We start from the raw sequence: 13,954 nt of genomic DNA, 5'->3' as shown, positions 1-13,954 counted from the left end.
CTGAACGAAATATCTCATCAAAATCTGGTGGGCATTTCAGACAACCAGATCCCCATTACCCATCACGGAACCACAAGGGGATATAATATTTCTCTCCATATACAGCAATGCCTGTGGCCATTTCAGTTCCATTCTGAAATATGATGTTTACATCTCTGTATTATCTAATGCAAAACATTTCCCTCTTGGACAAATAGTTTCACATCGAGTGTCCATTATATTCAGCGGGAATTCTGAATTTGATTGGAATGAACTATTCAGTCTAGCTGAAAACAAAGCAGTGTCAGGTGAAAGTCTGGAAAGGCATCTGGAGCAGACATAATGTCAGTCAGCTGGCCTCTGGCGAATACTAAACACTCAGCAGAAGTCAGAGAAAGACTGCTCTCTCATTCGAGGTGGATTCCAAAAAAAACGCAGAACAATATGTACAGCCGCACAAGTTCAGCACTATATTAGCCGCTGGGATCGGGAATGTTTGCTTTGCTCTAGAATACACTTTCTATTGAAATTGGACCGAGTGTGTGCCACAGGCATCTCAGATAGGGCCTCGTAAATCAGTCATAAAAAGTGATGTTAACGCCACAGGGAACGCTGAAATGGCGCTGTGGTCACCGTATTTCTGGGAGGGTTTCCGGAAATGCAGTGGGTCACACACAACCAGCATCCACAACTCCAGGCCACACTGATGTTATTATGAGGTGCAGTGGTGCTCCCTTATTACAGACTGGGCAGGCCGGCTGACCACAAAATATACATCTGAGCACACACGACTAACGGGCTCTATGTTGAGCATTTCGCTAAAACTGTACCACCAGAAAATCCAGAGGTTAGGAAGAAGCATCCAGTACAACAATGAAAAGCCTTGTGAACTGGAGTGAGAAACATGGTTCTCTCACGGGGCAGGAAAGTCAGGTAATACACTCATAGTCTGTAAATTCCTGAACACGTAATGGCAAAATGTCGGGACGTTGAAATCGATCTCAAAATCAATGTATCGCGATGCAGACGTGGACTATTCTGAATTGATATGGTGCAGAACATAATAAATAACATATAGGCTTGTCATGATACTGAAATTTCAAACTTGATACTGATACTAAGGATGGCTCTTGATACTACAGGGAGAACATTTAAATGAAATCTGAATTTAAATCTAAATGTTTTTAAGACAAACAAAACCAAAAAAAAAGCACTCATCGCTTCTCATGCCACAGAAGTGAAAAATATATGCGCATTGAGCAATTACATAAAGTAATGGCCATAGATAAATTTATCCTGCTACTCGCTTTGAAGCACTTCTTGCACATCTTTGGTTTTCCCCGTTCATATGGTTGATATCAGAAATACCTCCAGAGAGTGCTATTGCTTTTCCCCCATTTCCTAGCAAGCTTGGTGCTGCAGAATTATGTTCAAACATTAATTATATCAGAATGATATTGCTTGGTGATTTTCTGGTAGCAGTATAAAAATTCTAGTTAAAAAGTGCCTTGTCCACATCGACGTTCGTAGATGCGTTCGAGAATTTGAAACAAGAAAATGTTGCATGCAGCATTTATGACACAATCTGAATGTACAGCCAACCGAACTCTGGTGCTGAACGTCCGTTTTGATGCTTTGATTTGCTTTCATGGCGCCATGAAAGACAGAAAAAATAACTGGTTCAGACATCAGTGTGAACAAGGCCTTAACTCTCATCGCACAGCACCAACAGCCATTAGTGATCACATATGGATCACAGCACAATCAACAATACTTACAAATGTTTAAATCGAGCAGTTGGTCATGTGCACAAATCTCATTTTGTGCTACTATAATTTCTGGGACGTCCTCAGAAAATAAAAGTGTCACAGCTTTGGTCACCCAGAACATTTTTTAATTTGAACAACTCAAGGCACACTGACAGCTCTCGCACGGTCGACTTTATCATTGTCAATACTTCACATGCATTAAAGCAGCGCAAGTGCTGCTCACCCACAACTGTTCCAAATCCACACAGAAAATCTGCCACAACCACTTAATATCCTTAAATGAGATTTGGGTTCCTCAATGCCTATACAAGATTAATTGTATTAATAAAATCATAATCAGAAATCTTTATTAAGTCACAAAGGAAATTGCTTGCAAATTTGCATACTGGCCTGAGGACACCTCCATAAATACATAGGGCAATCTATGCAGAAAATCCATAACAAAGACTGTAACAGATACCAGGGATCTTGACTAGATAATCTACACACACCACACACAGCCTTGTGAAACATCATTTCAAGGCAAGTCCTGACAGTCATGAGCTTTCTTCACTCCATTCTCATCGAGCCCTCTGACTCAGGCTCTCCCATGACTACAGTGTGACCCCCTTCAGAGGGTAACCTCAGGCCACATTACAAGGCAGAGGGAGTCACATGTCACATGTTAATAAAGTAGCAAACATAATCCATGGTCACAAAAACAGTCAAAATTGCCAATGGAGCTATGGGATCTTTTAAAAGCCTATCACGGCAGAGTGATTATAAAGAATGCAAATGAGTATCTTTTTGCTGGAGGAGGGGTGCCATCCCTTATCTTGAGATCACATGGGTATTCACAGAAGCTGGAAGCAAACAGAAGGACTGCTGAGACTCTTTCTGGAGCCATTCAGACTATCAATTGACACCAATAGCAAAAGCAGACGGCAAGGCAGACGACTGAGCCGGAAAGGCCGTCCCACTGCAGCCCAATGACAAGCAAACCCCAGAAGGATCTAGCCTTAAGGCGTAGTTTTCTGGTATTGTAAGGCCATAAAATCTTTCAAAACAAACAAGGCTCTGGGTGACAAGCCCAGCTGTGTAGTCGTTCAGTAAGTCCCGCTGTACAGGGGTCATCGGCTGTGCAGCACTCCAGAATACAAGATTTTCTGCCAAATTCACTCAAAGACATGGCTGACATCATCCTGTTCCCTGCACCCCACTCAGTGAATACTCAAAAAGTCACAAGCCAGTATCTGGCAAAACTGAAACTGATCAATACATAACACAGTACAGACAAGTCACACAGAGACATGTCACTGTCAGCGAGGCACTCTCCCGTCTATGTAGCAATGTCCAGCGGAGAATAAAACAGGAACTATGAAACTTTTTCATACAAAAATAATTAACTGAAGATTGCACTAGATTAAAGAATCTTATTTGGTACAGAAAATGAATATAGAATTTTGAGCACATTTGCAGAGGCAGCAACTGGAGTGGCATGACAGAAAACAGCAGTGAGCGAGGAGAGCAAAATCCAATGTATGGGTCTGAAAACTAACTGTCGGTAGGGGTAACATGTGGGAGTTAACAAATTCCATCACATCAACAACAGTGAACCTTCGAAAGTTAACTTTTTAACTTCATACTGTGACAATACGCTGTAAAGAACTGTTAATTTGCCGATGGTGTGTGTTCATGGGCCACCTATGAAATGAGACCTTAATATTATGATATATTTTGTAATGAATAACTATTTTTACCCCAAAATATTTCAGTGTATCAAACTGTGCAACATTTCAATAAAATGTTTATGCGATACCAATACATGCAAGTAAAATAACCAAGATAGTGTGATGTGCGGGACGTGATGCAACAATGTCACTGGTCTAAAAGCTAAATGAGAACTGTTAAGGTTAACATACGATGGCCAGTATTAAGTGTTAAAAGGTGAAGTGAAAAAAGTGAAGTGATACACATCACAGCACACGGTTTACATTAACCCATCACCCTTAGTGAGCAGTCGGCAGCCATGACAGGCACCCGGGGAGCAGTGTGTGGGGACGGTGCTTTGTACAGTGGCACCTTGGCGGATCGGGATTCGAACCGGCAACCTTCTGATTTCCTTAACCGCTAGGCCACCACTGCCCCGTGGTGCATTGTATTAATATTTTAATTAAGCCTGATGCACTATTCAATATAACATATATAAACTGATCTTTGAATGTACATTGTGAGAGTGTTTTAAAATGTCGGTAAAACCTTCAGGTTTTTAAATACATTGAAATGAAATGATGTTCCACATCATCCGAGTAACCATCTTAAATACTAGGACAAGTAAAAGTGCAAATACTACACAACGGTTTAGCATTTTGGTTTCGTTTTCCAGAGAATCGCCCTGTAAGAGGGATGCGTACACCGTCTGTATATATAAGGGGTATAGCGCTGGGAAATACTCGTTCCTCTCGAAGTCTGCAAACACCAGACAAACAAAAGTCAAACATGTTTACCCAGGATCGCTGCTTAACCCAAAGTGCGCTCTGAAAAGCCTTTATCCAACAACAATTCAGGACGGCGTGTCCCTGGGTACGAGTTACACAAATCACTTCAAAGCCAGCCGGTCTGCCAGGCTCACCTTTTCATGCAGCAGCAGCTAAACAAATGGAACAGCCCACCCGAGGCAGAAGCAACAGGCACCGAGACCGAGCGAGGCGGAACTGAGGCAGACGTTCAACATGCTGGCACGTCCTTTCGCCGCATTTCACCCCCGCGTTCACAGGCCGAGAGCTGAGAAATGACAGGCCGAGCAGCTGGGAAACACTGCAACCAACGTGACAGCTGCAGGCTGCCAGGACGCTTTAGCGCACCCCGCAGAGTCTTCACCACTGAGGCGGGGGGGGGGATAAACAGCGGGCGGAAGCAGAGTCTTTTCCGGACATGTATATCCCACGCTGCCCGGCGGCGAGAACCAGGTGTGCCCAGAGGAAGGGAGCCACCCAGGTGCTCCTGGGAAAGAAGTTCCCCGCAGTAATATGACCTCCTTGGCTGGGCATGTGTGTGCCAACATCACACTTGAACACATTCATATCAACAGCATACGATTTCTGTATGTAACAATACATGCAGTCATTGCCTATTGAAGACCCGGACCCGCTGCTCTTTCAACAGGTTACTATGGTAACACGAATAAATTTCCTACTTTATGGCTGCCACATTCATTCCCAAAATGATGAAAGACTCCTGGCCCTACCTGTGCATTATAAGGATTTAATGCTAACCAGTCAGAATCAAATATTCATCCACATCAGATTATGTAATAATACATAAATTATTATAAAAAAAAAATTAAAAAAAAGATTCATAAAAGCACACAGAAAATGTTCACCAACCAGGTGTAAACTTTTCCAAGTGTGTTTCCTGACAATGTACAGTTCCCAATCATTTTCCACCAGAAACCCTGTCCTCGGGCAGCGAGGGGAGGGCACGCTGTAACTCACTCATTCGCACCCGATGCATTGCTGGTAAAGGCTGGGAACAGTATGCGTCCAAGTCTCTGGCAATAAAACCTGCTGTTTAAAACAACGTTAGAAATTATTACCCCGTAGTGCTGATAAGCGGACAAAAAGTAAGAGTTCTCTCAGGTTACATCCGTGTGCTGACGTGCTCACAGGGAGTCGTAGCCGTGGAGGATGGGGTGTGTAGAGCTTCGCTCAGGAAAAGGGAAGTGATTGATTTCCGAGGTCGGGGAGGGTCAGCAAAAGCAGCAGGACAGCAGACGGAGATGACCACTCTCCTGCACTGGCCCCTGTCCTTCACACTCCACCCACCAGGAGTCCACGGAAAAAAAAGAAAGGCCCTAAAACCATCACTCCGTTGGGTGGGGCGCTGATCGTAAATTCACTAGGCTGTGACAGACACAGGGACTGCGTGAGACTTTCCTCAAAAACTGGCCATGGCCTTCTCCTTCCACCAGCATTACTATGCGGCTGCTTCCATGGAGACCGTAGATATTCAGTAAACAGCGATGTTCAACTGACCCACTAAGGTCAGCGATGATCCACACGACATCCTCCAAGAAGGAAAAACAAAAACGAGCCACTGCTTACGGCTCTTATTTTGAGGGAAGACTTGTTGGCTATGTTGAAAATGAATCTACCTTGAGATTTATAGCCGAAAACGGCGACTTGTCCGTGTCAAGCGTAATTTCTGGGGTTTTTAATCTCCATTTGATTCATGGCCATTTTCAGCGCTCCCTTTCTAACTCCACCCACCATCAATGCAGAAAGGCTTCTCACCATTTCATATTTTCATAAGATAATATTTTGCCCAAGGAAAAAAGAATGACGGCGGCCCAGTGAGGCTTTTAAACATGGACCTGGCGTCCATCGCTGAGAGACACGGGCTGCTTTTAATTTAGAGTTTAATAAAGAGGCAGCAACCCGAGCACAGAACTCATTACGCCAGACCGGAGGAACACGTCTCATCTGTCACCTTGACTATAAACATACATTTCATCAGGGTCTGGGCTAATATAATCCTCATTAACAACTACGTGTGCACAACTGGACATGTGACAGCCTGTTATCGGGCACCATTTGTTCCCCTTCCAACCCTTAACTGTTCCCGCTGGGTCATGACATCAATATAGCAAAAAAAAGTAAAAAACTTATTGCACTGATATATTAGAAACATACTGATATCCAGTGGTGTGGATGGTTTGAGGATTATGCACTTACACTACATTCCTTTTGCATTGTTTCTTGCAGTGACTTATGATGAAAAAAAAAAAAAAAGGAACTTTTCCTTTTTCCTATGAACCGGTATTACGTTGGCATCATAGCCAATGGCCCTGTAAAATACACCAAATCAATGTGGGCCACTCTGGAAACAGTATGGGTGCCAACCAGCAGATCCCATTCCCACATACAGGATAAGTAAAGTAGAAGTCTGAAAAAAAAACTGATTAAGACCTAGTCTGAGAGCAAAGTAATAACCTCGTCCCATTTCTACACAGAGCGACGGACGTCTTTTTCTGGGAGGAAACACCGTGCTTACCCAATTTCAGTCCAGGTACATGGCACATGTACCGGCACAGACCAGACAAGTGGGCACGGTGAACTTTGACCTTCGTGCTGTGGCTGAGAGCTATTCTGGTCCGACCAGACCCGGGCCACTTCAGACAGGATGCAACCACGAAGCGCTCTCACCCAGATACCCATCAACCCTTTTTTTTTGGCAGATGAGGTTCAAATCCCGCTTACTACCATTGTGTCCCTAAGTTGCTCCAGGGGGGACTGTCCCTGCAACTATTGATTGTAAGTCGCTCTGATTAAGGGGGGTCTTCTAAATGCCGTAAATGTATGCAAGCCCAGGGGTGGAGGGACGTGGAGGGACGTGGAGGGTGTCCTTCACCATGAACCATAAACGCTGCATACTTACAGCGACGCCGTCCTGTTGGAGAACTGGTCCGGGGGCAGAACCCGCTCCAGCTCCAGGTTACTGCACACCACCTTCTCCCCCGGGGCCGCGGACGGGGACACCTTGCCCGGGTTCTTGGGCCTCTCCTCGTAACTTTTACAATCCGACTTGGACACGGCGCCGCCCTCGCCCCCCAGAAGCAAAAAGGCGAGGAACCGGAGCAGACAACTGGCGCCCAGCTTCATTTCCGAGACACGGGCGGGGAGGGGGGCAGAGAGAAACGCGGGATCTGGTCCGTTTTAGTCTATTTTCTCCACCTAAGAATCCAACTCGCGGCCGCGGGTGTCGTCTTCAGCTCCCATTCTGCCTCGGTCCGGCTCCGCTTCTTTGTTATCCGAAAGGCTCCATGTACACCGCCGCCGCGCGCCCAGAACAAAAGTGTCCGTTCAGAGGCGACTGTTCCCGGCTGCTGCCATCATAATAACCCGCCAAGAACCGGCGACGTTCAGCGAGGCAGCTGGGGGTGGAGGACAGCTGCACTCATCCCAACACGTCCCGCACACTTGAGGGAAATCTGATCACCGCCTCCGGCTCCCCGACTTCCAACTTTCCCCGCGCGGAGCGCACAGTGGGGGAAAAGCTGGAGCAAAAGAACAACAGCGCAGCCCGTCCAATTCCGGAGCGCCGGGGGATCCTACATCCTGCACGCCGACTGTGAACAACGTCCTCGTCCGGACTTTCCGTCGCACTTTTCCCAACAGCGACGCTCGTCTCGCGTTGTTCGGTCGAGGGTCCCCTGTGCCCCCGCCTGCTCGCGGTCCTGCTCCGGCCCCCTACCAGGCCTCCATGTTGCGCTTCCGCCGCTGACGTCACGCGGCGCACGTCTCGCGGGCAGGAGTTTAGGAAAACTTCATTCGAGGAGTATTTCACGCTGGATCTCCGTGCCATTCCGAACCCGGTTTAAAAAAAGAACATACCAATATTATGGAACTATCATTGTACGTTATTCAATCATTAAAAAAACCGAATCAAAAATGAAAAATCTGAAGTCGGTTAAAGAAGTTGACTTTCAACTTTCTAGTTTTATCAAGTTTCTCGGTATTGATAGACGAGATTCATTTTACAATTGCATTATGTACAGTGACTGAGTGATCTGGTCACATAGTTTAAACCTAGCAGTGGCACAAGAACAAAAGCTGATTGTTCATAGCATGCTTTTAACCACAGAAGTGAGCGCCTTTCAAGTCCCAGAACCTGAAATTAAATTAATTCCGAAGCAACACAGCCTATTGTTGATACATTTTTTTTTTGGTGAATACATATTTTTAGCCACCATCATAAAGACAAGTTTGTACTGGCTTACAGGGAGAAAAAAAAAAAGTTATGGGCATATTGAGAGGTCACATGTTCGTCAGAAAAAACAGTATAATATGGAAAAATGTATTTCACAGAAAACAGCATTTCATGTGTATCGTGCCTGAGGGCCCATACATCTTTGTCATCTTTGTTTCGATCAGTCAATTAAGCGGCCTTGTGTAGGAATGTATGTGCATTTGTGAGCTTGACAATGGTTACAGGAAACCTCCTGTCCTACGGCTACCCTCCATTCACCTCCATTAGTCTGGATTTGTTTTCAGTGCCCCTGAAAGCTTTTTAAAGAGGCTGAAGGGAGACTGCCAGCAAACACAGCCTGCATGGAGCAGTGCTTATGTAACCAAAAGGATGTGCTCTGTTTGCAGCAGAATTAGTATGGGAATGATGACATCACATCACGTTATTTTCAGATTTCGTAGCTTACCCCAGTTTTTAACTATTTAATGAAAATTTGATTAAATTGGCTTTTTATCAATGATAAAAATGTGATATTTTTGATTACATTGTGTGTAAGCTATTGAGTGAAATAGAAATGAGAACAAATACGTTTGTTTCAAGGCTATTACTTTACGAATCTGTATCAGAATCCGATTAGAAATACTTCAATAGTATTCAGTGTATTGTTATTCTAACAATAACAGTAATCTTATGTTTCACTCTTCTCTCCCTAGGGAACACACCTTCAGAGGCATCCTCTTCGTGCCTTTGTGCGAAGGAGTTTATAATTAACAGATTTTACAATAAAATCTTAAAAACGAATTTGACCGTTGAGCATATACTGCACCTCTTCTGTCACTAACATTTCAAATTGCTGTCTTCCTTTAAAATAAATTTGCATTTTCACAATGTAATAACGTTCAGCTTTAACTATGAGCTCAAATGAACCCATCCATTAAATGCGTACCTGGCATTGCATTGGTTAACGTATGCGTGCGTGATGACGTTTGCAGAAAGAGGCGGCGCTTACTTGTACACGGTAGTGATAGGCACGGCAGTTCTTTAAGATGAAATGAATCTTCAGAATCACTTCACTAAAATGGTTTGTTGAAAAGATTTGCTCACCGAATCACCGGACCATTCAGTGCTTGGTGAGAGGAGCCTGCGACTCAGACTTCTTGAACCGGGTGTTGTGTTTGTGTTCCTTTAACAAACACATTTATAAAACTGGCAGCTCAACTGAACTGAGAAACGAACAAATCGCTTGAGGAAGTGAATCAGGCTCAGTACGTTCCCTTAAGAGAATCGTTCGCGAACGACGCAACACTAGTGTGCGTTAGTTTTATTGTAGCGCTAGATACGCTCTTCTGCAGCAAGTTTTCGGGCTGTGCGGAGTTTTATAAAGATATAAGCCACTATAACCTTGAACGCTGCCTTCAAGTGGCGGAAATGTCCTCACGCAGCGATGAACCAGTGTTTCCACGGCATTTCGTGTGGGGAGCTTCAACTGCTGCTTATCAAATAGAGGGTAAAGTATCAAGTCTATTAGCATTAAATGTGAATGATGAGTTGAGACAATGCCTAAAACTCTGGTCATGCATCAATTTTAAAGCGTTTAACATTTTTTACTCACAAAAGTGCAAGAGTTCAATTTCACTAACAAAGTAGGGACAAAATTAATTAAACGCTACCTGCTTGAACAACAGACTCTTAACTCTTACTGTACTGTATGCTCAACACCGTACACCATTCTATACAGGGGCATGGAATGAAGATGGCAAGGGTCCTGGCATATGGGACACATTCTGTCACAGGAAGGGACGGATCTTTGAGGACCAGACTGGAGATGTGGCCTGTAACAGCTACCACCTCTGGGAGAAAGACCTTAAATGTATCCTGCAGCTGCGACTGACGCACTACCGCCTGTCCTTCTCCTGGTCTCGCCTCCTACCTAATGGCACCACTGACCACATCAATGAAAAAGGTTGAATCATAAAACCTCTATATTCTCTGTGTCACTTTTTGTATCTACAAAAAGGCAGTTGAAGGGATCACAGCAGTAGTAGCCTAGTGGGTAAAACACGTGTTTATGATCTTGAACGGTGCTCCTGCCTGTGTCCAAGACAAGCCAGGACTCCCCAATCCCAATTCCTTCCCACATACACATTAAAAGAATGGCGGTTAAGGAAGTGGCCCCGTAATCAGAAGGTTGCCGGTTTGAATACCGATCCATTTAGGTGCCACTGAGCAAAGCACCATCCCCACACACTGCTCCCCGGGTGCCTGTCATGGCTGCCCACTGGGTGATGGGTTAAAAGCAGAGGACACATTCCGTTTTGTCACCGTGTTTCTTTGGGGCAGTGGTGGCCTAGCGGTTAAGGAAGCGGCCCTGTAATCAGAAGGTTGCCGGTTCAAATCCTGATCCGCCAAGGTGCCACTGAGGTGCCACTGAGCAAAGCACCGTCCCCACACACTTCTCCCCGGGCGCCTGTCATGGCTGCCCACTGTTCACTCAGGGTGATGGGTTAAATGCAGAGGACAAATTTCACTGTGTGCACCGTGTGCTATGCTGCTGTGTATCACATGTGACAATCACTTCACAGAATAAAATGATTGATTGCAAACTTTTATTTGCAAAAAAACCCCCAACAGTTTTAGGTTTTTGTTCTTATTCTCCTTGTTTTACTTTGCAGGCTATAGAGAATCTATAATAGATTAGTGGATATATATATATATATATAATAGATAGTGGAGGAAACTCTGATGAAGCTCATGAAGAAGGGTGTTTCGATGGGAAGAAAGAGAATCACACATCACTGTTGGGGTTTCCGTCACACTCTCTATTTATTTGGCTTACAGCACCTCAGTTAGTAAATGTTAGTAACCGCACATACAGGATGTTACACATACCAAATGTTACTAGTTAACTGTAAGATAAAAGGAAACACTAAAAGGAAGTCCAAACAGACCCTCTGTTTGGTGAAAAGTCAATCTGCAGTACTTGCTGACTGCTTATTTACTGCATGAGCTGGACTAAAGTGATAGAAATTGAGTAAGAAATTGAGCCGGCTTGGGTCTGGATTTACAACTCTAGTCTATATAGCATAAAGGATTATACAGAGTTTAGCTTAATCTATTGGGAGTGTAATTGGAATGTAAAAAAATGTAGGTTCACAAATCAAATTTTGGTAAACTCTGTGCAGATGAAATTGTGACCACAAAGTCACAAGTTTAAACTCCTCTCACTACCATTGTGTTCCTGAGCAAGACACCTAACCCCCAGGGGGACTGTCCATGTAACTACTGATTGTAAGTTGCTCTTGATAAGGGTGTCTGCCAAATGCTGTAAATATAAAACCATAATGTCAAGTGCTGAAGCAAAGTCTTCTAAAAACAGCTTCTATGGCATGTGAAATGTTGCTGCTCAAAGGGTGGGGCTTCTATTCTTGGCCTTGATTTTGTGTGTCCAAAGTTGGCTTCCTCTCCTCATGATGGTATGGGTTTCCTTCAGGTCCCTTGCCAATAGGTGAACACACTAGGTGAATTGGTGACCTCAAAGTCACCAATATGTGTTCAGGTGAGTTGTGTGTGTTCCCTGCCCTGGGTAAGTCCCTGCCTGGCACCACGCAAACCCAGTATAGATTAAATGGTTACTGAATGTGTGCAAGAAAGTGCGTCTGTATCATAAATCATGCTCTTTAATGTTTGTCAAATATTTTACACTTTGTTTATGCTCTTATTTTGGAATGTAGGTGTGGCCTACTACAACAGGGTGATTGACGACTTGCTGGCTAATCACGTGACCCCTATGATTACTCTGTACCACTTCGACTTTCCACAGTCTCTCCAGGACAGAGGTGGCTGGAAATCAGCTGACATTGCTGACATTTTTGACTCCTATGCTCGCTTCTGCTTCCAGACATTTGGGGACAGAGTGAAGCTGTGGCTCACAATAAATGAACCTCAAATTTGTTGCACAATGGGATATGAGGAGGGCATCTTTGCCCCCGGTTTGCAGGAGCTGGGCACCACAGCCTATGTTGTTGGTCATAACATGCTGCGTGCCCATGCCAAGGCCTGGCACAGCTACAACACCATTTTCCGAAAGCAGCAGGGAGGACTCCTTTCGCTCGCACTCAACAGCGATTGGGCCGAACCCTTAAATCCAAGCAATCCAGATGATGTTTCAGCTGCTAAGAGGCACCGTACCTTCGAGCTTGGGTGGTTTGCCTGTCCGGTCTTCTCAACTGGTGACTACCCAGTTGCCATGAGGGCCCGGATCGAAGAAATAAGTAAAGCAGTGGGCTACGATGGGGCTCCTAGACTGCCCAGATTCTCTGAAGACGAACCCCCAGTTCTGGGTTCTGCAGATTTCTTTGCTTTGAACTACTACACATCACGGAAAGTAAGGGCTGCAGGAACCAGCCACAGAGAGCTGAATATGAAAACTGACCTGGAACTAGAGCGCATCATAGATCCATCCTGGCCTGTGTGTGGCGTGAAGTGGCTCGCTGTGGTCCCAGAGGGACTCCGGAAATTACTGAAACACATCAAGGTAATCCTAACGTGCATCCAGCGGATACTAGCATTGTTAAATAAATGTCAAATAATTATTTTTTCTGTGTGAAAAACTGAATCACTGCATCATGTTGTACTGATTCTTTCCACAGGTTGAGTATAACAACCCTGCGATTTATATTACTGAAAATGGCTTCTCTCAGATTGGACCTGTTGAAATGGAGGACATACAGCGTGGCAGGTTTTATTGGGACACACTGTGCCAGGTGTCCAAAGGTATGACTGCTGCTGTTACATGCAAAAAAAAAAAAAAAAAAAATGAGAAGAGAATATAGTTTGATTCAAATAATTATAATTGAATTAATATGACATTCAATTAGTCTTTTTTTTAAATGATGAAATACTGGTTTTAATTACCTCTTCACTTTCAGCAATATGTGAAGATGGTGTGGACATCCGTGGATATTTTGCCTGGTCGCTATTGGACAATTTTGAATGGTCGGATGGGTTCAGTGTGCGATTTGGCCTGTTCCATGTTGACTTCTCTAATGAGGAATTCCCTCGTACCATGTATCATTCAGGAAAAGAATATGCTGCAATCATCTCCAAAAACTGCCAGCATTCTTGATCAGAATCACAGTGACATACAAATTAAATTCTGTTGGCCTAAGGAATCTTTTTTTTTTTTTTTCAAAAATAAAACCCCACAAAGCTAGTCAATTTTAGCGCAAATAACTTGAATGATGTATGAATTGATGAATAATTTCTTTGCTTCCTATGCAGCCAAACTATGTAATTTATGCAGCTCAAAAATAAATGAGTTTGCCAAAAGCCGGATCTCATTCAGTCTGTACAAAAAGCTCATTTGAGCAAAGGCTGTGAATACTTATGCTTTCATGTGCGTATGCTTTTCATTTTTCTTTTTTTTTCTTTTTTTTTTTCTCAATAAAATTGCCAAAATGTTAAGTAAACTTTTTTTCATG

At 44.0% G+C, this 13,954-nt stretch overlaps 2 protein-coding genes across 2 annotated transcripts in view; one reads left to right on the top strand and one right to left on the bottom strand.

The window, feature by feature from the left end:
- adgra3 (adhesion G protein-coupled receptor A3) overlaps positions 1 to 8,009 on the bottom strand; it is a 32,880-nt gene extending 24,871 nt beyond the window's left edge. The window contains exon 1 of the mRNA XM_028994049.1: positions 7,164 to 8,009. Coding sequence (XP_028849882.1) covers positions 7,164 to 7,387 — 224 coding nt within the window. The 5' untranslated portion in view covers positions 7,388 to 8,009. The remainder of the gene's footprint in view (positions 1 to 7,163) is intronic.
- Positions 8,010 to 9,506: 1,497 nt separating this feature from the next.
- On the top strand, positions 9,507 to 13,804 carry gba3 (glucosidase, beta, acid 3). The gene is made up of 5 exons (XM_028988695.1): positions 9,507 to 9,981; positions 10,213 to 10,437; positions 12,206 to 13,008; positions 13,124 to 13,247; positions 13,403 to 13,804. The coding sequence occupies exons 1-5, from the start codon at positions 9,903 to 9,905 to the stop codon at positions 13,597 to 13,599; spliced, it is 1,428 nt and encodes a 475-aa protein (XP_028844528.1). The 5' UTR covers positions 9,507 to 9,902; the 3' UTR covers positions 13,600 to 13,804.
- The last annotated feature ends 150 nt before the right edge of the window (positions 13,805 to 13,954 follow it).

This window comes from Denticeps clupeoides, chromosome 1, assembly GCF_900700375.1.
Source record: "Denticeps clupeoides chromosome 1, fDenClu1.1, whole genome shotgun sequence".
Lineage (NCBI taxonomy): Eukaryota > Metazoa > Chordata > Actinopteri > Clupeiformes > Denticipitidae > Denticeps > Denticeps clupeoides.
Note: the sequence above shows the minus strand (reverse complement) of the source record. Positions and strands in the feature narration are given on the sequence as shown.

Coding starts and splice junctions, on each gene's coding strand:
- gba3 (XM_028988695.1), top strand. CDS start 9,903: ATGTCCTCACGCAGCGATGAACCAGTGTTTCCACGGCATTTCGTGTGG. Junction 9,982..10,212: donor TGCTGCTTATCAAATAGAGG/GTAAAGTATCAA, acceptor CATTCTATACAG/GGGCATGGAATGAAGATGGC. Junction 13,248..13,402: donor ACTGTGCCAGGTGTCCAAAG/GTATGACTGCTG, acceptor CTTCACTTTCAG/CAATATGTGAAGATGGTGTG.